This window comes from Symphalangus syndactylus, chromosome 3 (genome assembly GCF_028878055.3).
Source record: "Symphalangus syndactylus isolate Jambi chromosome 3, NHGRI_mSymSyn1-v2.1_pri, whole genome shotgun sequence".
Classification (NCBI taxonomy): Eukaryota; Metazoa; Chordata; class Mammalia; order Primates; family Hylobatidae; genus Symphalangus; species Symphalangus syndactylus.
The window spans coordinates 125,736,710-125,760,241 of record NC_072425.2 but is presented as its reverse complement, the minus strand read 5'-3'; the positions used below and the strand labels follow the sequence as shown (position 1 = coordinate 125,760,241).

General features: G+C 37.2%; 1 protein-coding gene across 1 annotated transcript in view; it reads right to left on the bottom strand.

Moving 5' to 3' along the window:
* Positions 1-23,532, bottom strand: part of DDX10 (DEAD-box helicase 10) — a 298,002-nt gene that overhangs the window by 77,451 nt on the left and 197,019 nt on the right. Inside the window, exon 16 of the mRNA XM_055273017.2 lies at positions 19,065-19,121. Coding sequence (XP_055128992.1) covers positions 19,065-19,121 — 57 coding nt within the window. The remainder of the gene's footprint in view (positions 1-19,064; positions 19,122-23,532) is intronic.

The following is a 23,532-nucleotide window of genomic DNA, read 5'->3' as shown; positions in this document are numbered from 1 at the left end:
AAGTGATCATACCTGGGTTTGCCCAGGACAGTTGTTTTGGTACAATTAGTCACTTCAACCTCTTTCACTCACCTAAGTGTCCTGTTTGTATGGTACTTTACATGGGCATCCTAAGTGATAATGGAAATCAACCACAGTATAGAACATCTTTTCTATGGGGGGGAAAAATGTTCCAGTTTACGTATGAACTTGGAGACAAAGTGTATAATTAGAGATTGTCCATGTGTGCTAATATCTATCTGGGTCCAGTAACACTGCTTTCTAGCCCTCTCCCTCTTTATTTTGTTTTACTGTTCTGCCTCTGAAAGGATTCTGAAACATCCCTAGAGTTACTATGCCTTTCAATAAACAGTATGCTATAATTCTTCAATTTTGACACTATTTTGGACGTGTCACAATGAAAACAAGAAACTGTATTAAAGAGTTAATGCTTCTTTCACTCGATAAATACTCAGTACCTACTGTTTGTTGGTATCAGTCTAGGCACTGGTGATTCGGCAGTGAACAGAACAAAGTCCCTGTTCTGAGTTTCCCATTCTAGTGACAGTAAAAACAAGCAACAACAAACTAGCATGTATTTATATGTTGCCTGGTAGAGAGAAGTACTATGGAGAAAAATACATCAAGGTAAGAGAATACAGGATAAGAGGAGGTTGCTATTTTGTGTCAGGAAATCAGTGAATGCTTCTCTAGTAAAGTTATGTTTTAGCAGAAATCTGGAGACAGTAAGGAAACAAATCACATAGCTATGTGGTGATACCAAGAGCGAAGGCCAGAATCTGCTTGGTGCATTTGAGGATTAATTAGACAGTCTGAAGTTGAGAGAGTTAGTGACAGAACAGTGGGAAATAAGACCAGAGAAGGAGCTGGAAGCTAGATCACATGTGAACTTTGTAGCTTTTGTGACAAATTAGACAGGGAAACTCTTAAAGGATGGGGTTCTGAGCAGAATTATAAAATGCGACTTACTTTTAAAGGCTCATTCTGGCCACTATAATTAAGAATAAACTGGGGACAGAAGAGTGGGAGGATAAAAGAAAGAAGACTGCTTAGCAGACTAGTTAGAAGACTGTTACAATTAGTAATTAATGTTACAGATTATGGTGACTTGGATGATAGGGATAGCAAGAGTGTTAAAAGGTGGTTAAACTCTGGATCTATTTTTAATAAAGTTTTTATTTTTAAATAATTGTAGATTTACAAGAAACTTTCAAAGATAGTACAGAATTCCAATATACCCCTTACGCAGGTTTCTCCTATTGTAATTTTATAGTCCATTTCTCCCAACCAAGAAACCAACACTGGTGTATTACTATTAACTAAACTCCAGATGTTATATGGACTTCACCAAATTTTCTCATCTACTTTTAAGATAAAGTCAAATAGGATTTACTAATAAATTGTGGTAGAGTATAAGAATGAAAGAAGTGAAGACGCTATCTCTAGGGTTTCTCTTGAGCAAGTGAAAGAATGAAGTTCTTCCATTTCAGCCTTCTCCTAATTCATATCCACATTTTACCATAATTTTCTATAATGAAAGTAAAAATCTCTACTGCCAAAATTTCAGTGAAAATCTTAAAAAATGAACACATTGCAGAAAGCATTATTTTATGAGTCAGTATTGATATACTGACTCATAAAAGTTTGAACATATCAAACTTTTCTTGTTAAAAAAAAGATTTTAAAGTTTACTTGTAAACATGAATAATCCACAGTCTGCTCAGACTGAAATTTACAGCAAGACTTACGCATTTAATGAATTTTAGAAGGGTTAAGAAATTCCCCCAAAATAAAATGTTAATGAAAGCTTATCAATAAAAATGCAGAATAATCTGCATCAAAATGGAAGACCCAGTCACATCTGTAACAATTCACACTTGACAAAAGACCTGCTGACATGTCTTACTCCAAATGATATGTTTCTGAAGTTGAAATATCAGTATTTTTAGATTTCAACATTAAACAATGAAAAATGCTTTCTCAATTCAGCTCCTTTCAAAGAGAAGATGAGTGATAAAAACGAGCATAGGCCATGACAGAGCACAATGGCAATTTTATGCCCTGGCCATGCCAGGTAAATGGGCTGGAATTTTACAAGATAACTTAAAAAAAAAAAAAAAAAACACCTGGTTTAAAAACGAAAGAATCAGAGTTTAGAATGTGTGTGCATGGCTTTTAATATACAAGTAAATTCATCAAGCCATTATTTGGGTTTTCCTTTAATTCTTCATCTAACTTCTCCCTCTTCCATGTCCATTCTTATCATTATTTCTTGCCCAGACTTTCGAAAACGAGAGTTTACCTTAGCTTTGTCTCTGACTCACTGTCAAGCAGTCAGGAAAAAAAAAAAAAAAGCTTGATTCTTAATTGTGGCTAGGGGATTTACCTCTTTAACCCTCAGTTTTTTCACCTGTATAAATGCAATAGAAAGCTCCTCTTACCTTCATCTCAAGGTTATTATGGGTAATGAATTAAATAACATATGTGAAAGTTATTCACAAACTGTTAAGGAGCTCTGATAGGGTATTATTGTCATATTACAGTACTGCGACAAAGACATAGTTATGTTAGCAACCGACACAAATTCAAGGACTTTTGTTGCCCAGATCAGAGAACACTGGCACAGGAAAACATTTGGAATATAACCACAACATACCCCTTTAGCTTTGCCTCTTCATAAATAATGCACTTTCAACTAACATTAGACCAGTGCCATCAAACTCATTAGAGTATCAACTCAGTGTATCATGAAGCCATCAGTGGATTGTGACCATCATTTTACAAAAAGAAAATAGAATGAAATGGAAAATTCTGAGCATGTGGCACATAATAAGGTAAGTTATCATTTTGTGAAATTTTTCTTTTAATGTCGTATGTACATGTTACTGGGAAGGGATGGAAAATGTATTTCTTACACTAAAGTGTAGGCCAAAAAAAAAAGTAGAAATCCCTACACTGAACTCCTTACTCTTCCACAGCCATACCTTCACGGTCTTCAATCATCCAGCCATACTGATAATGTTCCTTGCACCCAGAATGCCTTTCTACATAAACTTTGAGTTTACTTTCCTCATCTGAAAAATGGAGATAACACAAACAGTATTTCACAATGCTGCTATGAAAGTCCTTTGTTATTAGGTATTAAATGACATGAGGCCCCCCAAAATTTTTTTCTGCCCCTTCTTCCTGAGTGCAAACCTCTATGACAAGGTAAAGAAATATAGTCAGTAGTCTTAAGAACTGCAGGCAAAAGAAAAATGAACCTGGTTCAGTATATGCAAAGCTATAGTATCTGGAAAACTAGGAGTTTCCTCAAGCTACCATTCAAATGAAAGAGATCTTTAAGTCAGACCATGTATGGAGGGCTGCCTGAAGACAGATTAAACTTATTATTTCCTTGATGTCTGAGGAAAAGCATTATAACTATCAGTGTTATAACAAAGTAGTGCCCTCTGGGTCCAGAGAGATTTCTGGGGACTCTGTGCCCCTACCACTGTGTTTTAAAGTCATGATATGTTTTGTTAATAATTTTCCTATACATTTTCCTTGCTGTCCATTATCATGTTTCACTTTCTGATAAGGGACTGGCCTTTAACAGACTACATGTTCTAATTTGCTATTTATCTTCTGCAGTGTTATAACTCACAAAACCATGTTAGTTAGGAATGACTAAAATGAAAATTAGTGTGTATGGATGGGTGTAGGCCTTGCCCAGAGGCAGAATGAATGTACTCCATACACACAGGTGTCATGACTTCTATGTTGACTGACAGAAGCATTTTGTTCACTTCCAGGTTCTTGACTATGGTAGTTAATTTTCAAAACAGTGTAGTATTTTATCATGGATGAGACTAGATCTCAATTTTAAAAATTATTGGCCTAAATTGAACAACCAACATTTCCCAAGGTAGAGTGTCAAATGAAATTCTGGCTTACTCTTCAAAGTTCAAACTTTCTACTCAAACCACTGAATAAATGCATATGCAAAAATACTTAAACATGAGCTGGGTACATAAGCACACATTCCTACTTCTCTCAACTCTTCAGTGACTACTGCTTACTCCATATAGCTCAAACTACTTATTATAATTATTAATATTCAAAGCCCTCTATTTTAACTTGTACTGCTCCACTTTAAGAAGCTCTACTTTCCAGGTAAAATTCTGCTGGTAATAACTTGTGACTTAATGTTTCCTTTTGTTTGATGTCAACCTAGCACATTTGACCCCACTTATTGTTACTATAATATTTCCACAGTTCATTACTATGAAAGAACTTTCACAAACACTCATCTTGATTTATGTTTCAAGGCCTAACTCAAATGCCCTCCCTGGGATGCTTTCTGTTGTGAATCCTACAAGTCAAAAATAATCTCTCCAACTTCAGAACTGTTTTTTATACCAGTCACAAGTGTTGCTTCTATAATTATGTCTATTATTTTATCTTTTACTGACCTGCCCTATGGAACAGAGGCTAAATTTTAAGATTTTGGAGTCACTTACAAAATGTCAGTACTTGAGTAAATTTAATTTACTTAAGCCCCAGGTCCCTCATCTGTCAAAATGTGTTGATAATACCTACATGTGAGGACTAAATGACATGCCTTAGCACAGTATATGGTACACAATAGTTTAATACTGGCAGCTATTAAAAACTGTCCTCTGTTACAGATCTTAGTTCTTCCTAAAGCAGTCAGCACATGATAGATGCCAAGTTTTGGAAATCTTAGGGTGATCTTTGGCTCATCTCTCCTAATATCTCCATGTTCCATTCAGTTACTGATATCTTACAGGTATACTTCTTGAATAAAATGCCCCTTTCACATCCACAGTCCTGCCCAGGACTTAATATCTCAACTACTGAAATGGTCTCCTAAGTGACCTTCCAAGCTGTTCCAGCCCTCCCCATCAAACCACACAGTGCAAACAAAATTGATCCTATTAACATAAAAATAATACTCTCATTGCCGAATCCTCTCAACCTACTTCATCTCCTTGTGGCATTTGGCACTCCTGTCCAAGTCCTCCTTTAAATTCCCTTTTCATACTTCCCTGAAAAATATACCAGTTCTCCTAGCTGCTTTTCATCTGCCTGTTCCTTAACTGTTGCTATTCCCCAGGATTTGTGACCTGGCTCTTTCTCTCATTCACTGTCCAGAGTCCAACTACCCAATTGGAATTCTGAATCCACTACACACAAGGAGGTATGCAACCTTCTATACTAAAATTTCTTCTTCTGTTAAATGGGGATAACATTATTACCTATAACTTCAAGAGCTCAAGTTTGTGCACTTAAAATACATTACTTAAACTCCCCATGGAGTTAGCACTTAGACTACTACCCGACACATGGAAAATACCAAATAGACGTTTCATTTTTTTTCCTTTGGATTCAATCATTACATATGTAGACAACTCCCAAAACTTCTCTATCATGGTATTAATTACATTGCACTACTTACAAATTTCCTCCATTAGACTGTGGGTTCCTTAGAGCAGGTTAATTCTATCATGGCATTATGTGGGGTAACACATAGTAGGGCACTCAAGAAATATGTGTGGAGTAAACAAATGAATCCTTCTAGGATCATCCTACTACTTATGCTTCATTCCCCCCTCAAAATCTCACTGCATCCCCCACACTCTCCTGAGTCAGCCCAAATCTTCAACTTGGTGTTCGAGATCCTCTGTGATTCACCAATTTCTCCAGCTCCTGTTATTCTTCTTGTGTGCCAGTAAAAAAACCTGATAAGACCCTCCCAAATCTTACGCTTTCCAAAAGCCCCAAGGAGGCCAGTCAAATCCTTTCTACTGAAATGGTTAGTCTCCTGCTGTATTTCAACCACTGGCAAATATACTATACAGAATAAGTGACACACCTCAAAAATATTACATGGGAAGGTTAAAAAGCATATAAAAATGATAGATAATAGTTCATCGGCTCCTGAAAAAACAGAAATCAGAATTGTAGAGCTAAAAGAGGCCCTACAGGATATATAGTCCTGGACACTTCAAGCAGCATAGTTAAGAGATTTGCTTAAGGCCACACAGTGGTCTACTGCTATCACCAGGATGAGAAATCAGGGTCCCAGGCTGTCGGATCCTCTAAGTCAGCACTGGTTCCACCTAACACACCAGGGCCACTCTCTCCCAGTGTGATCACTCGAAGCACTCTCTCCTTCCTCCAACACTGAGCTGAACACACAACAGGATTTACAGGTATACCCATCAAGGAGAAACCAAATCCTGCTGCTCCTTGTGTATTACAAGGCTCTTGGCAACATATCTTTCATATTCTGATGCCCTTATATCCCAGCATTGGTTTTAGATGGTGTTGAAAAGGGTTCAGGCTAAGAACAACAGGTGCCAGACCGCCTGCAATCAGGCACACTGAAGGACAACTAGAGCTTGGGCATGCTGGGTTTGTAACTAATTTAAGAGACTGGGCTTACATTTACCCTCATATCTTCTAGTAGACATCCTGCCGTGGGGGTGTAGCCAAACCAAAAGTGGAAAAGGCCTAGCACCTCAGGGTTATAAGAAGTATAGAAGTTGCCAGGCACGGTAGCTCACATCTGTAATCCCAGTACTTTGGAAGGCTGAGGAGAGAGGATCACGTGAGTCCAGGAGTTCGAGACCAGCCTGGGCAAGACAGTAAGACCTCATCTCTACAAAAAAAATAAACAAAATTGTCCAGGTGTGGTTCCAGCTGCTTAGGAGGCTGAGGCAGGAGAATCGCTTGAGCCTGGGAAGTCAAGGCTGCAGTGAGCCAAGATCACGCCACTGTACTCCAGCCTGGGCAACAGAATAAGACCCTGTCACCAAAAAAAGTATAGAAGTTTATTCTATATATTCTATATATATAAAGTTTATTCTATATATGGATATAGACCACTGGTTCTTAATGGGGCGGTAGTAGTATCTTAATTATACACACATACTGCATGAACACATGTAAGTAAGTCCCCTACCCCAATGATTCTGATGGGAGAACGGTGAGGATGGAGGAAGCTAGATATGGGCATTTTGAGACATCTTTCAGTGATTTCCAGCCGTGATTGAACCACTGGTTAAATCCTAAGTATCTGAGAACGAACCTGCCTAAAAAGGCAAAATATACTAATGCTGATTAATCATGGCTCACATTTTTTAATGTGATTCATAGCTCACAAAGCCCTTACACATGTATTATCTTCACAAGAACTCTGGAAGGTTGGCAATGCAGGCAACACCACTACTGTTATTCTAAAGAGGAAACTGAGGCTCGGAGGAAACATGACTGCCTTGGATTCCAAAGCTTACTGGCAAGAACTGAATTTGGACCTCCTATTTTTCAAATCTAATGCTCTTTTAGGAGAGCTCTAACAACCTGGCAGTAAATGATAAAGGCTGAATGAACTGACGCCCAAAATCTGATCTAGCATTACTGATGAACTCACAGTATGGACTACAGTCCCATCCACTGTCATTTTTCTCTTTTGCTTAGAGAGGACAATATTTTTTTTCTTCTCTCACTTTCTGTTCTCCTCAAAGCACCAACCACAAAAACATCATGTACTAGCTCTACTGAGTGAGGCAAAAATCTTAGGGTTGGATGGATGCCAGGAGGCTGGGATCAATAGCAGTCGTGTTTAGAATTCAGACACGCACAACTCATGTTAAAAGCAATTAAATGAGGCTGAAGCCTTCTGATAATATACTTTCCAAAGAAAGCTGTGCTAATATAAATAAATGGATGAGCTTGAGAATATTTATCATTTCCAACTGAAGGACATGAGATAATTTTATGAAATAAAAATCAAATGTGTCTGCAGTAAGGGGTAAAACTAATGTACACAGCTGAAATCAAGATAGGTAAAATAAAACAATTGGACTTAATTCTAACAGTAATCATCTTATAATCCAAAGACAGATAAATGATAGAATTCTTGATAAAAGAACTTTCAGATCATGTATATACCACGTCTGCAGCATTTTCCAAGTTTAACATTTTATCTGGAATCATAAAAGATTTATTTCCTTAAGTAAAGAGAAAAATGAGGCTACATTAACAAAAAGTGCCTACTTCCCCCTTAATAAGATCGTAAACTCTTAGTACGGGACCAGACACAGTCCAGGTACGTTACAGATGCTAAGTACCTTTAGACTGTAGATGGTGAAAGGAAATAAATAAATATTTAATTCACATAAGATGCACATGGAAAAATAAATAAATAACCAGAATCTATGATAAGAATGAGGTAAGTCAAATGAATATGCCTCCTCATGGGAAGATAGTCACTTCTTTATTAGATGATCTTTCAAGCTTTGTATGTTTCTGAATTTCTATGGTTAGTTACTATTAATCTATTTCAATTTATAAAGTTACAGTAGTCACATATAATGATCATTCAGACCAATGTCCCTTTCGTCACCCTTGTGTTCTTTTATTCTAAACAAATGACAATTCCATAGCTCTTAGTGTCCTATCAGATAGCATGAAGAGTAGAGATCTCCACAACATTCCAAGGCCACCAAACCACCTCATAAGTTTATAGTAGAAACTAAAACTCACTGGGGTGGGGAGGAGGTTAAATGTCTCTGAACAGCAGAATGATGACTACGCTCCTCCTTATTTAAAAAATACAATTTCTTCATTTTAATTTACACCAGAGTCGAAATAAAGCTCATTTTCTCATTTAGGGGAAATTGTTTTGTAAGTTTTAGGAGGTAAAACATCACACTTCTTGGAACAAGGGGATTTTAAAAGAAATGTGTATTTGAATAATATAAATTATTAATTGTCTTTCATAGCTTTCATAAAACATGAATGACTCCAGGGACTGAGGCTCCTGATGCTTCTAGAATTACAAGAGTTATCCATAATACCTTATATTTCTGAATCTACAGATTAAAATATCTAGGCTGAAAGCATATACAGAGATCTCATCTACCCCCATCATTTTTTTAGAAGTAATCTTTGGCCGGGCTCAGTGGCTCATGCCTGTAATCCCAGCACATTGGGAGGCTGAGGCGGGAGGATCACCTGGTGCCAGAAGTTCATGACCAGCCTAGTAAACATAGAGAGATCCTGTTTCTACCAAAAATAAAAATAAAAAATTAGCCAGATTTGGTGGTACATTCTTGTAGTCCTCGCTACTCAGGAGGCTAAGGCAGGAGGATTGCTTGAGCCCAGGCAGTCAAGGTTACAGTGAGCTATGATAGTGCTACTACACCACAACCTGGGCGACAGTGAGACCTTGTTGATTAGATTGATGAAAGGGAGAGAGAGAGAGATTTTCTGGCTGGAGTGCAGTGGTGCAATCTTTGCTCACTGCAACCTCCGCCTCCCAAGTTCAAGCAATTCTCCCGCCTCGGCCTTCCCGAGTAGCTGGGACTACTGGTGCGCACCACAATGCCCAGCTAATTTCTTTTGTATTTTTTAGTAGAGACAGAGTTTCATCATGTTGCCCAAGCTGGTCTCAAACTCCTGAATTTTAATTGACGTATGGCACACCTCCAAAAAAGTGCACAAACCATAGGCTTATAGCTTGAATTTTCACAAAGTAAATATACCCCATGTAACTACCACCCAGATTAAGAAATTAGAACACTCTCAAGTTCTCTAGGAGCCCCCTTCACACTCCTTCCCAGTAATGACTCCCTCTTTTCCTCAAAGGTAAACTCTAACCCCAGATACTAGTTTTGCTTTTACAAAAAAACCTTTATGTAAAGAGAGTATCATAGTATTTACTCTTCTGTCTGGCATCTTTTGCTCAATATCATGTTTTTGAAATTTGCCCATTATTGGATGTAGCAGTAATTCCTTCACAGCTATATAACATTTCATTATATGACTATGCCACAATTTATCTACCCTACAATTTAGGTTATTTCTAGTCTTTGACAGTGATACTTAGTGCTGCTGTGAGAAACACACTCACCCATCCAAACGTAAAGAATGGACTTAGAGGTGCAAAGAACAGCAAATGTGAGACTTTAATAATGGTCTTGCAACATCAGGTGTCTGGTAGGCAGGCACGTCCAGGGCAGTCACAACAGGTAATTTATCTGGGCAGGAAGCATCCAGCAAGGGAGAGAGATGTAGGCTGGGAGGCTAGGCCAGTCTCTCCTTTACACATTTTTCTGCCTGTCTCTCTTTTACACATTTTTCTGCCTGCTTTATATTCGCTGGCAGCTGATTAGATTGCACCTACCAGATTAAGGGTGAATCTGCCTTCCCTAGCCCACTGACTCAAATGTTAATCTCTCTTGGTAACACCCTCACAGACACACCCAGGATCAATACTTTGTATCCTTCAATCCAATCAAGTTGACACTCAATAGTATCAACTAGCACATTAGGAAACTTATGTCTGTTCTTTCTCTGTGTTCCATCACTGTTATTTCCTTTTCCCACTGGCTTTTTTTCTCCTTTAAGATATGGAGGAAATGGAGCCTTCCCTTCCTTTTAAGAAACAGTGGCGGCCAGGCACAGTGGTTGATGCCTGCAATCCCAGTACTTTGATAGGCCAAGGTGGGCAGATCACTTGAGGTCAGGAGTTCAAGACCAACCTGGCCAACATGGCAAAACTCTGTCTCTACTAAAAATAGAAAAATTAGCTGGGCAAGGTGGCGTGTGCCTGTAGTCCCAGCTACTTGGGAGGATAAGGCAAAAGAATCACTTCAGCCTGGGAGGTGGAGGTTGCAGTAAGCTGAGGTCGCGCCACTGCACCCTGGGTGATGAAGTGAGACTGTCTCACAAAAAAAGAGAAAAAAGAAAAAAAAAAATAGTGGCTTCCTCCTCCTCCTCCTCCTCCCCCCCATCTTCCTCCCCTTTTCTTCCTCCCTATGACTGACTGTCTTCAATTTTGACTAAGTGTTAGGAGTATGGCTGTTTCTGCTTACATACCATATGGCAGTGTTCTCAATTTTTTTCAGTATACGAAGACGTTTAACATCAAACTATTTACAAGATGATAATTCTATAGTGGTATATGTCATTTAAGAAAATACAAGACAAAAAAGTACTCTGAATTTAGCAAAACAAACAAGTTCATATTTTGTTAATATAGCCTTTACATACTTTTAAGCAATGATAATATATATGTATGGTACAGATAACTTATTCACTATATAATCAATGCTGAGAATTTTAGAATTTCCTAGTAATAACATGGAAAACCCACACAGATTCTTGTACCATAGGCTGAGAATTGCTAAAATCAAGTCTTATAATAGTTCTCTAGCCCTGCCTCTATTTCTTCACATAAGCAACAGGATTCTGAGTTATGAAACAAAACAAGAAGAAGAAGAAAGGAGGAAAGAATCTACATGTTTTTTTCAACTTAGAGACTTTTGTATACTATATCAGAAATTATGATGGTATAATCTTACAACAGCCAGTAATGACTACTAACAGTCAAAAGAATTCCCATCATTTAGACCATTAATGAATGCTAATACATACAAAAATACAGGCAAATGATCCTAAGTATCAGTCTCCACAATCACAATGGTCACATCCACACATACCCACATACACAGTTCTCTACAAAGTAGAGCATGTAACCACTGGAATAACACAGACTCAGCCACATAATGAAACTGACCACAATGATTCAAATACAGTTAATTTTTTCTGCTAGATGTGCCTATAAATCCCTAACTCAAGTATATAAATGTCAAATTATCTCTAACTTGACTTAAGCTGAATAAACTATGACGAAGTATAAAGGGCATCACCTGGATTGATTTACTGTTTAGACTGTTTCATTGGAAAGAATCCAAATGACCACCCAACTGAGCAGACTATCAGACCATTTAATAATACAACTATTTTCTACAACATAAACAAAGGGATATATACACACACAGCCCTTTTTTTTGACACCTTTCTCAAATTTATTATGAATCTGTTTTCCTCAAGTTTTATCTGGTTAGTACATTTTGCAAGTTTAATAAAAGAAACAGTATTCTGACTCTAACACCAAACATTAGTTCTCTGAGAAGTATTAGAATAAACACATTCTGACATAGTCATTAAAATTCTGCCTTAAATTAATCTGCTCTAATACTCCAAGTGTAAAAGGTTTGACTTGTTTCCTGAAAAATTTCCTCTTATTCTCAGAGTTAATGGCTGCCCTGAACAGGTTTAAGATCATCCTTAACACCCACTGCAGAGTCATCAGTGGTCAGAGTCAAGGAGTGCAATCCGACCTGGATCCGAGTGCTAGCTCTCCTACAATCTAACCACGTTTGAATAAGGTCACAATTATTCAGGCTATTCATGTTCAATGGCATCAAATGCAACATTCACCATGATACTGCCAACAAAGACATTTTAGCAGGATCCACTTTTTTGGTCAATCAACAAATATTTATGAGCAAGGACCTGCATCACAGAGTGAAGTCACAACTTCCATGGGCATTCAGTTCCAAAGTTGACAGGCAAGGTGAAAATCCACATATCGAATTACCCTAGACTATCCCTTTTACCACCCATACAGTACCATACACTCAAGTTTTCCATATGCAACTTGAGGAGCTCGAAGTTAGATAAAAGGAAGGAAGAAAGGCAAAATCAATATGCACATCTTAGGACAACTCCTCCTTTAAGAATTTATTAAGTTCTTCGCAAATAGGGCATGCGTGAAGGATTCTAATGGGATTCTGACTGCCTACAGAGTTTACTACATTGTTTTAATATTAAGAATCTATCATCTTAATACAGATTCACGGATTTGTTTAACACAAGATGGGGTAGTAGGGAAGTAGGAACTTGGAAAGGGCTGAGTGTGTTAGATACATCCAGTCTGGCAGAATGGAAATTCACTGTATTCTGCAGACCCAGGTGCTAGACCTCAAGGAACTTATAACGGACATAGCATTAACATGTAAAATGTTAACTTTAATAATGAATATAGTTGCATTTCACCGATTCAAATATCTACAGAGCATTTATTATGTGCCATCCATGAAAAAAACTCAGCTGCCGCTCTCAAGGAGTTTATAGTCTAGTGATGAGAGACAATCACCAAGTAACACGGCAGAATAATGTACACGAAGTCCGGTGGTCCAGAAAGGAAGAATGTCATGAGTCGGCCTGAAGGAGGCAGAAAAGGCTTCAAAACAGAAAGAGTTCAGAGGAAAAAAGCAATGAAGGAGAAGATATCCTAGGCAGAGGGAAAATGTGTATAAAATTTAAAAGTCAGGAAGATATGAGAATATAGTATGTTTAACAGGTCTTTCTGGGCTGGAAATAATGGTAAATGTTTCCTAATATTTTATTTGTAAGAAAAAATTAAGCTGCTGGGATTCCAGTGAGATTTTATAGTAACTAATAGGAGATGCACAATATTCTGTATCCGCCTATGGTTCTGTTCTATTTCTTAATACTCTGTTTCTCAATGCAGCCACCTATAAAAGAGAACTAATTGTGGATAAGGGAAGCAATTTCAGGAGAAGAAATATTTATTTCTAACTTCTGCTTCAGTTTTTAAGACTCTCAAATTGAATATTCTTGACTACCTCGGAAATGACTTATGGCCTAATGCTTAAGAGTCAATGCTTCGGTGTCATATAAAGCAGATTTGCATCCTGGCTCTGCCATTTCCTAGCTGTATATTCTTGGGAAAGTTACTTCAACTTCCTAAGCTTCAATTTCCTCATCTACAAAATAAGAGGTAATAACATGAGTGACCTCAGCACTGTTTGCGAGGAGATGGCCAACTGTGAGCCAGAAAGCCTGCCCTCAGCCGACAAGCACTGTGATGAGAGACAGGCATACGAAGGAAAACAAGAGCTAGAGCCAAAGAGAGAGAGAAGTGCAACCACATCAGCACTGTAATTATTGGAGGTGCTCTAGACAGGGGACCATGGGAGTAGTTCCAAAAGCAGGAGCCCACAATATGTGAGAGAGTCAGAAAAATCTTCATGAAAGGGGTAACCTTTTACACATGCTGAGAACAGGCCCAGAAAGATAAATGGCATACCCGCAGCCACCCAGAAACTTTAAGACATAGCCTGCTTTCTAGATCTCAGCCCAGAGTTCTTTCTTTACTAAAGCTATTTGCTATTAGTAATTTTCCATGACTAGTCGTTAGATCATGTATCATGGATGCGATTTGTTTTTACATAGAAAAAGAAAAAAAAAGCAACATACAGAAAGAGCATAGAACAATAAACAATACCAGGGAATGAAGATTCAGGAAACCTGGGGGCATATACCAGTTCTGCCACCAAAGAAGGTATGACATTAGGCAAGTCATTCACTTGCTTTCAGCCCTAACTTATTTGGGTACTTTAAAAGTATTAGCTATGTAGCTATGTATGTATACATTTAAGGAAAACAGTATTTCAAACAAAATCTTCCCTGGAAGCTCAAAATGTAAAGAGGAAAATAAAGTTGAGCTGGTCTGGATGAGGACTAAATGGAACCCTAGAGCCCTGCCCAAATAATTTTCTCATGCGGGGGTGGTGAGGGGTGGAGAGGAGAGCCCATAGGTCACTCAATATAATACTGAAAACCACTGGAGTAGTTCAGTGGCTGCCACACTCGCTCTTCAATTTCATGGATCAAAAAAAGCTCAAAAAAGATTTTAAAGGGGTGAAATGGGTTTTTACTTTGTCAAATAATAAGACTTTTAAAAAATTATCAGTATTATTTCATAAATGAAAGGATATTTTAGCACCAAAAAAGTAGGAAGAAAGAACAAAATATCAACTGAATAAAATTAGCTTTGCTTTATGAAACTACTGTTGAGTCAGAGAAAAAGTCGCTGAAGACCAGTAGATTAAAAAGTCAGTCTAGAGCATCTCTCAAGTCTATTAGTTTTTTAAGGTTTGTTTTGGTTTTTTTTTGTTTGTTTGTTTTGTTTGAGACAGAGTCTCGCTCTGTCACCCAGGCTGGACTGCAGTGGCGTAATCTTGGCTCACCGCAGCCTCCACCTCCCGGGTTAAAGTGATTCTCCTGCCTCAGCCTCCCGAGTATGCTGGGATTACAGACGCGTACCACCACGCCTGGCTAATTTCTATATTTTTAGTAGAGATAGGATTTTGCCATGTTGGCCAGGCTGGTCTTGAACCCCTCACCACAGGTGATCCACCCATCTCGGCCTCCCAAAGTGCTGGGATTACAGGCATGAGCCACCAGGCCCGGCTTAGAGTTTTAAAATTAATTAACTACTACTTCTTCAGACCTCCTATTCTGAGAGCTCTAACTTCAACACTACTTTTCTATTAGTACAGAGATTACCTTAGGTATTCAAGAAACTATTACCTAAAACCACTATTTGTTAAGTATAAATAAAAACGCAATACAAACCAAAAAATAAAAACAAGTGAAAATGTACATCTATAAAACTTCAACCTCAAAATGTATGACATATTAATTTTCCCCACACCTAAAAAATATGAACTATAATCATTTTTAATACAGTCAAAACAACTTTTAACTATTTTAAGTGTTTGAGCTCTTCCCTACTCTTTGTTCCTTCATAGTCAGTGTTCAATTTCATCAGCCTCAGACTTTTGTTTAATAAATCATACTTTGGCCAGTTGCAGTGGCTCACATCTATAATCCCAGCACTTTGGGAGGCCGATGCGGGCGGATCACGGGGTAAGGAGATCCAGATCATCCTGGCTAACACGGTGAAACTCTGTCTCTACTAAAAATACAAAAAATTAGCTGGGCGTAGTGGCACATGCATGTAGTCCCAGCTACTCAGGAGGCTGAGGCAGGAGAATCGCTTGAACCCAGGAGGCAGAGCTTGCAGTGAGCCAAGATCGCGCCACTGCACTCCAGCCTGGGTGACACAGCGAGACTCCATCTTAAAAAAATAAATAAATAAATAAAAATCACACTTACTTTTCAAAAGCAGCACAGTAGTGAGATATTTCTGAGGATCTATTTCCTCAAGTTTCAGCACTGTTGTTCCTTTTCCTTACATTTCTACAAAATCATTCCAGCGACCAGGGATTCCTACTAGCACTTGTGACCCTCAAAGCAAAAGGAAATCTAGCTACATAATGAGGTAAAGCTGTATTTCAGGATTATGTAACCTACCTGAACTCAAAAAGCAATGTGGTCTATTGATCATTGCTACAAGTATTTTTCTAGATCTTAGTTTAAAATCTGTAGGTCATAAGAATATACGACATCTTGTTAGCCAAAGTAAAAACAATTCTATTGTGCAGTTCAAGTATTTCTCTGCTAAAGAAAGTTTTGATACCCAAAAGACCTCTATTTCCCAAACCACTATTAGGTACCCAGCAAACCTTCGTAACAGTTTCAGCTTCGTATTTATCTTCCATTCCCAATTCTGCACATAATATAATCTAGGCAGAACTTAAATCTATCTTTTAACAAAAAGTCGTATCGGATTCCTGAGAGGTCCATTCCAACTTTAGTTTATCTTACTCACACTTTAAAGCAATTTTTCTTAGAAGTACTTTCAATATGCCAGAGAAGATTCATTTCTAAAACTGAAAATTCACATTATCATTAAGTTTTCTCTTTTCTGGGAAATAAAGATAATTCCATGAAACTTGATTCAAGCACTTTCCCCAAAATTTAAAAAAAAATACTGCATCCTTTATATCCTTCTTTGTATAATAAAATGATGTTTGCTGCATGAAACACAAAACAAGGTAGAAAGACAGCTATGTGAGTCCTCCCTTTGTTACACTTTCAGTTTCTGTGCAGTGATTGCTTAAAATAGCTATAAACAGCTATGACTACATTTCTTGGTAAATTAAGTCTGCAAGTACCACATTCTTTGACCATTAAAATATCTTCTGGATAGCTTGTAGGTTCGGGGATCAAAGGGATGCTCTAGCTGGAATCTGACTAAAGTGATTCAGAAGGCAATATCCTAAGTAACACAATGATTAGGTTTACATAAGAGGATCAACAAGAAGACAAAGTTTACTCAAAAACCAAGTCACATCTGTCATTTAAAGCACACACACTGAGAGAAACCTGATAATTTACATCATATTTCTCCTTACATATCACAGAAATTTGTGCCATCACCCCTTTTCCAAGTGTTTCCAAATAATATCTTCTGGGTCTGCTTCCAAAAGGCACCTCAAAAGCCATGAGAGCCTTCATCCCCTGTCACTTTCATTTGAAAGGAAGCTGGGTGCAAAAGGTTGGTTTGAGCTCATTCCTTGGGCTCTGTCAGTCAGCCTGAACCTGTCACTGCAGGCAGTCCTCAGTGTCTTGAGGAATGTTTGAGTCCTGGCTGCAGACCAGCCACTGATCCCTCTGGTAATATCACTCTTAGAAAAGGGCTGCCATCTCTGAGCACTCAGACAAGGGCTGTGAAATGGAGGTAGCTAAACTATTCAGAGCAATAATAAAACACAGCCTCTGTCTATTTAAAGCTCCTGGCTGAGCTGCAAAGCCATGTCAGCTCTTCTTTCTGTTCTTAGTCCGATCCTTAGTGGTTACATAGAAATGAGACCTTCTCTTGACAAGAAAAATCTTCCTCCTTTTTTAGATGTCAGGAAACAAACACACAGGACAAACAGAAGGGGAGCGGGAAATGGAAGGAAGAGTTTGGCGTAAGGAGTTCACTTCAGAGATCAGCCCTCACTGAAAATGCCTGATTCTGACGACTTTACCATTTTTTCATTTCCCCAGCAGACACAGTATTAAAACCAAATATACACACCAATTTACAGGGGAATAAAAGAAGAGGTTTCCAGGAGGATAGCTCAAGGGTGAGAGCAATTTCTTACAACTTAAACCACTATGAAAAAAAAAAAAAAAACCGAGCATACACCATCAATAAGTATAAAAAATAAACCATATTTAGTAATATATATACAAATATGCATGAATAAACACAAAGGAAATACAGTAACAGGGCTTTCTTTGGCTCTAGATTATATCTTTCATTTTACATTTATATATGCAGAAATGAGGGCTTCTTAGTGAAATAAAATAGGCTTATTTTATGCTGAACATGCAATATTCATAAATATCAAATGCTTTTATTAGATTTAAGATTTTCTTCTTAAATTTAAATCTTTTCCACTACAGCCTCTGAGATCTAGTGTCCCTGCCATGGTGGTTCACGCCTGCACATTAAAGCATATGCAGAAGCCTCCACCTTATTTAGCAGTCGGGCTGCACACACTGGAGCTCTCGTTTTCGGGCACCTTTGAAGACAGAGTGATATTTAATACAGAATATAAGCAGTCTTTTCATCTTACACTGTAGAATAATTGCTTCCCACTTCAGAACTATAGCATGAGTTATCATCTCTGACTTGCTCTCTAAGTGCTATGGCCAGCATGGAAAAAAAATGACAAAGAGTATTGTAGGCTTCCTCAAGGGAGTTGGAGCTTTGCTAACTGCCAAGAAGAAATCATGGCTAGTCAGAAACAGCACAATGAGATACAGCATGAGAAATGACATACGTTATTGGGCCCTAGTTCTAGGAAATCGTTTCTACTAAACGTCCTCAGAATGCAGAAGCTGAACACTTCTCAGTGATGAACAAATTAGATAAAAATCATAGCTGCACGTGGACAGTGTTTATAATTATACATACATACTTGAGGAAAACTGTACATATGTATTTGCTGAAAAGTATCTGTTACAGAATATAGTAAAAGTGGGAGATACAGAATGCTTTTCCCCTAGATTCTAAGAGCTGAACTGATGCTTTCAGAGTTACCTGTTATGAGGTTGGGTTCACACAGGCTGTCTACCTGAAGATGATACAGATGAAAATCCTATCAGGCCTGGCCCACAGAGTCAACTGTCTTTTGTATTTAACAGACGCAAAATATATGGGAAAAAGTGGTGGAGTAAATGGGGCAAAGCCCAACAAATTATCTTAGGAATTTTTCATCCTGCACCAGAGGAATACAAGAAAGTGAATAGAAGGTCACATGGGCTTGAATCCAATTGGAATATCATGATATACAAATAATAAATAAAATCCATGTTGAAAAGAAGAGGATTTAAATTCCGTTTTAACATTATAAGCATTGTTCTTGCCAAAATATAAAATGCTTTTATCAATTCTACCTGAACAGAGCTTGGAAAAATAAATGTATATAAACCCTTACCTTTGCTTGTCTCTTGTTGGCTTCTCTTCTGGCTTCCCTTTCTTTCAGTCTTTTCTCCTGGAGACAAAGAAGAGGAGAAAAATTAGCAGCATATAATTAGGTATAAAACAGACTACACATTCATTACAGTTTTATTTCCTAAAGCTAACTAATATATGACATTCATTTTTCAACAAATGTTTACTGACTACTACTATGGGATTGGCACAAGTATTCATGAATCAAGAATGTGTCAGACAGATCTGGAATCAAATCCCAGTTCTATATCACTTACTCTGGCTATGCAATGGTTAGTACTGATTTTCAGATAAAACACACACTAACAGGATAGGTAAAACATAACATACAATTATACAAGAGACACATTTTAGAGATTACTTGGAATTTCTAGAAACCAAGTTCAATGGAAGGAAATGGAAAGGAGAAAAAAGAAAAACTCAGAAAGCTTTTGGCTTGCTTATTATCAAAGAGCTTCTTTAGAAAATGACTGATCTCAAACCTGGGTCTTCATGTGCCAAATCCAGTGCTTTTTGCAATACATTCTAATAAAAATGCTAACATTCGGGGGTTAAACATTAACAGATGTGACTTTAAAAACAGAAGAAAATAATAACTAGTATTATTTTAGCAAGCAGCCAATTAATGCAATAGTGATTATCAAACTTTATCCCTGAATTGGTTCTCTAATAAGATTATAAGAGATGTTCTGCCACTTAATTAAAATAATCTCAATGCTTCCCCAAGTTTTGGGGAAAAATAAGTTAATGGATGGCAGTTTCTAAACAATTTGTGCCTAAATTAAGTTGGCACCAATTACTGATTTTCTTTGAGGATTAGCAGACTACAAAATATATGAAAGAAGCAAAACAAGATTAAAGAAAACATCTGATATAACTGATCATAATTAACACTTCATTTGAGCTGGCTTTAGCTTGTGGATACATGTATTTGTAGCTTTATCTCCCTTCTCTTCTCACCCCACCTCCCATGCAGAGTTTTCCTGTGTTAGACATTAAAATGGAACATAACTATATTTTATGTTATTCTACGAAGATCACAATGACTTCTGAGTGTTTTACTGCTTACATTAAGACTATCGCTACATATCAAGGAACTACAGAGAGCAATAAAATTGTACTTTCATAAAAATTTCTTTGTCCATTAGCACATTACTGTTATTTTCTTACCAACAGAAATAGCTCAGAATTATTAAGTATCAACAATGTGCTAGGCATTTCATATAACAATTTGGTTTTTTATCTTTTTAAATCTATGGAACAGAACTTATAAGGTATTACTATTCCCATTCTATAGATGAAAAATGGAAGATCAAAGTAACTAAGTAACTGCCTGATGTCACGCATAGTAAGTGATGGACTTGGGACTAAACTGGGCCTGGGGAACCGAAGTCCTCACTCCCTCAAATCTAGCACACCACTACACTTCATACTCCGCCACTGGAACGTTGACTTCACCTTGTAGCTTCGTACACAGTATTTGTATCCGTATCAATATGTTTTAGACAAATATTGCCAATTCTTTTATCATTATAAATAGTCTGCTACCATACAGGTCTTTTCATCTTGATAGCATTTTTTTTTTCTGACAGCATTTTATAGACATCACTTAATTTTGCCAGTCTTCTGTGCAGAAGAAATAGATAATTGACCACATTTAAAAGCCATGCAAATTTTTGTTGTAATTATTCAACAACTGATCTTCCTCCAACACATCAGTATCTGAAAATGGCACTTCAAAGTTGCAAAGAATAACTTCGATATATTCACATTAGAAAAACCCTTTCTACTCAAGCAAACATAACCATGCTGGGGTTTTCCATTTAGTCATTTTAATCACAGCAGAAAAAAATCGACAATTTTCTACTTTTACTGAATTCCAATATTAATTCATTATAGTCATTAAAAGATATTTTAAATTTCAGCTTTAAATTGGCTATCAGAATTTACATGTGCATACAAATGAGATAATTTTCCCTTCTAAATTTTCTACCAAAATTTTCAGACGGACAAGAGATATCCAAAGGCTTTTACAACATGAAGCGAATGTTACCAAGACATGAAACAAATGCACTAATGACAAACTTTTAATACTGAGTGAAACTAAAAGAAAATAATTTGAAGTGAATCATTAGAAAACGTTTCTTTCTTATCTGAAAAAGCTTTATTAGTACTCTGAAAAGAGCCAAGAGTAAACATCAAGACAGAAGCAAAAGAACTGGAAGTAGATATATCATAACTCAAAAGTTAGAAAATGAATATATTCTTTGTGGGGGTAGGAAAAAAATAATTTTTAAAGACGGTTTATGACATATGACAAAACATAAAGATAAAAGGCTAGAGTACAATTACTTCAGAAGAAAAGTATAAGTGAATTTTATTAGATTCAGTAACTGAAGTCCTCCTCTTTTAATTAGGTGTGGCTCAAATGCCTTAAATCCTTTATTTTTCCTATTTTATTTTTGAGGACGTACTGGTACCAAAAACTATTTTATGCTACAAAAAAAGAAGGCAAAATGTTATCTTTAGTTCTGCGATGCTACAAATGCTTAAGTATAAGGGGAGCATGAAATTCAATAATGAAAATCAAATTCACAAGGGACAGAAAAACAGAAAATCAAATTTCAAGGTATAAAATACTACCTTTATAGATACTATACTTCTTTTGGATTCTCACACACTATAGGTCCTCAGCTTCCAGAAAAGAAACTACCATGAAATATAAATTTCATGAGCAGTCATGACTACTAATTTAAACTTTTTCATTCTAGGATGATACTTGAAAATTTGTAATTTGAAAATAAGACTCATTTTTGGGAGGTTATGAAAGTAAAATCCATTTGCATGACTCTCAGGCAACTGTGTCAGTTTGGTAAGGAATTGACTCCCCAGCTATCACATAAGGAAGAAGGGGACATGTATCTTTACTTCAGTATTAGAATAACCTATTTTTCAAAAAAGAAAACTGGCTTAACAAAAGCGAGCAAAAGAAAGATCATGAGAATTGTTAAGTCCCAAAGATATCCCCTGCCCTCCAAGAACAAAATTCCAGTAAACCTAAATCCTTCCCAGGAACTTAACACAACAAGGTTCTCCGATCTGTTACCTATTTTACAGAGTTTTGCTTGAACGACACTAAAAAGTGGACTTCTATGTATAAATCTGTAACAACTATAACAAGGATACGAAGACGGAATGAGAAAAACAAATTGATGTGGAAACACTGATTCACTAGTTAAATCCTTTGAATATTTACCGAGCCACATGGTAGGCTCTGCATACATATAATGGGCAAAACAGATATAGACCATTGCCCTTTGCAGTTTATAACTTAATCCTATCAGACTCCCTGATTCCACTGGCACCAAACTGCTCCCTGCTCCTCAACCCCAATCTCTACCTACTCACCATCAACCTAATAACCAACCCACCTCTCCAACACCATATGGTTTTTAAAAAAATCCCCAAAAGGAAGCATGAAAATAGATCAGATTTATGTAATTCTGAATACTTGTCTCATTTTTGATGCTGGATATAAAGAGAGCCCAAATACCAAGATATTGAGCTAAATGTCACTAGATGTTATAAGCTTATGAGAATAAGAACAGAAACCTCCCCAGGCAGACATCTCCAAATGAGAATAAGAACAGAAACCTCCCCAGGCAGACATCTCCAAATGATAGGCAAAGGTTCTATAGCAACAGGTTGGCTTCCATTTTAATAATAAACCTGGTTGTGACAGTAGAAGGGCGAAACTAGAAGGAAAAAGGGTTGTAATGAAAAGGATCTTTTATCCTCTCATATAAATAAGCTTCATTCACAACATCCATTTCAGAATTAGGCACCAGATGCTGAGTCCCCTGTCCTCAAGATGACACTTCTGATCTTAGTAAAATTTCGTAAGGACCATGTGAGCCAGACCAGTCTCTGGCTCTCTTACATTAGACTCTTAAATGGCCAGAGCTATGGAAAAATGGATTCTGGCACTAGTATATGTACATATATAGCTATGCAATGAACATTCAGGAATAAGTGGTATTAGTATGGAGTCTTAAACTATACTACTAACCACGAGATTTAATTTATTAGAGATCAATGACCTTGTTCTGGAAACATGAAAAATTTCCATTATTTGTCATCTGTTCTTCAAAACCTTCTACTCTTATGATCATCCTCTACCTTTTAATTCACTGCTTCAGTTACCCTCCTGTAAAAGAACGTCTGGTGGCTTGAAATAGGTAGCAACACAGCTGAACAGTTAAAAAGCATAAAGTTTAAAGAGTAACAAAGACCTTGGGGTATGAGTCCCAGGGCTGCTGTTTGCAAGCTGCAGGGTTCTGGACACATTACTTGATCCTTCTAAGTCTTAGTTTTGTAAACTGTAAAAATGATGCTAGCTCACTGATTTCAGAAGTTAATTATTAGCATGTAATATGATGATACATGTAAAC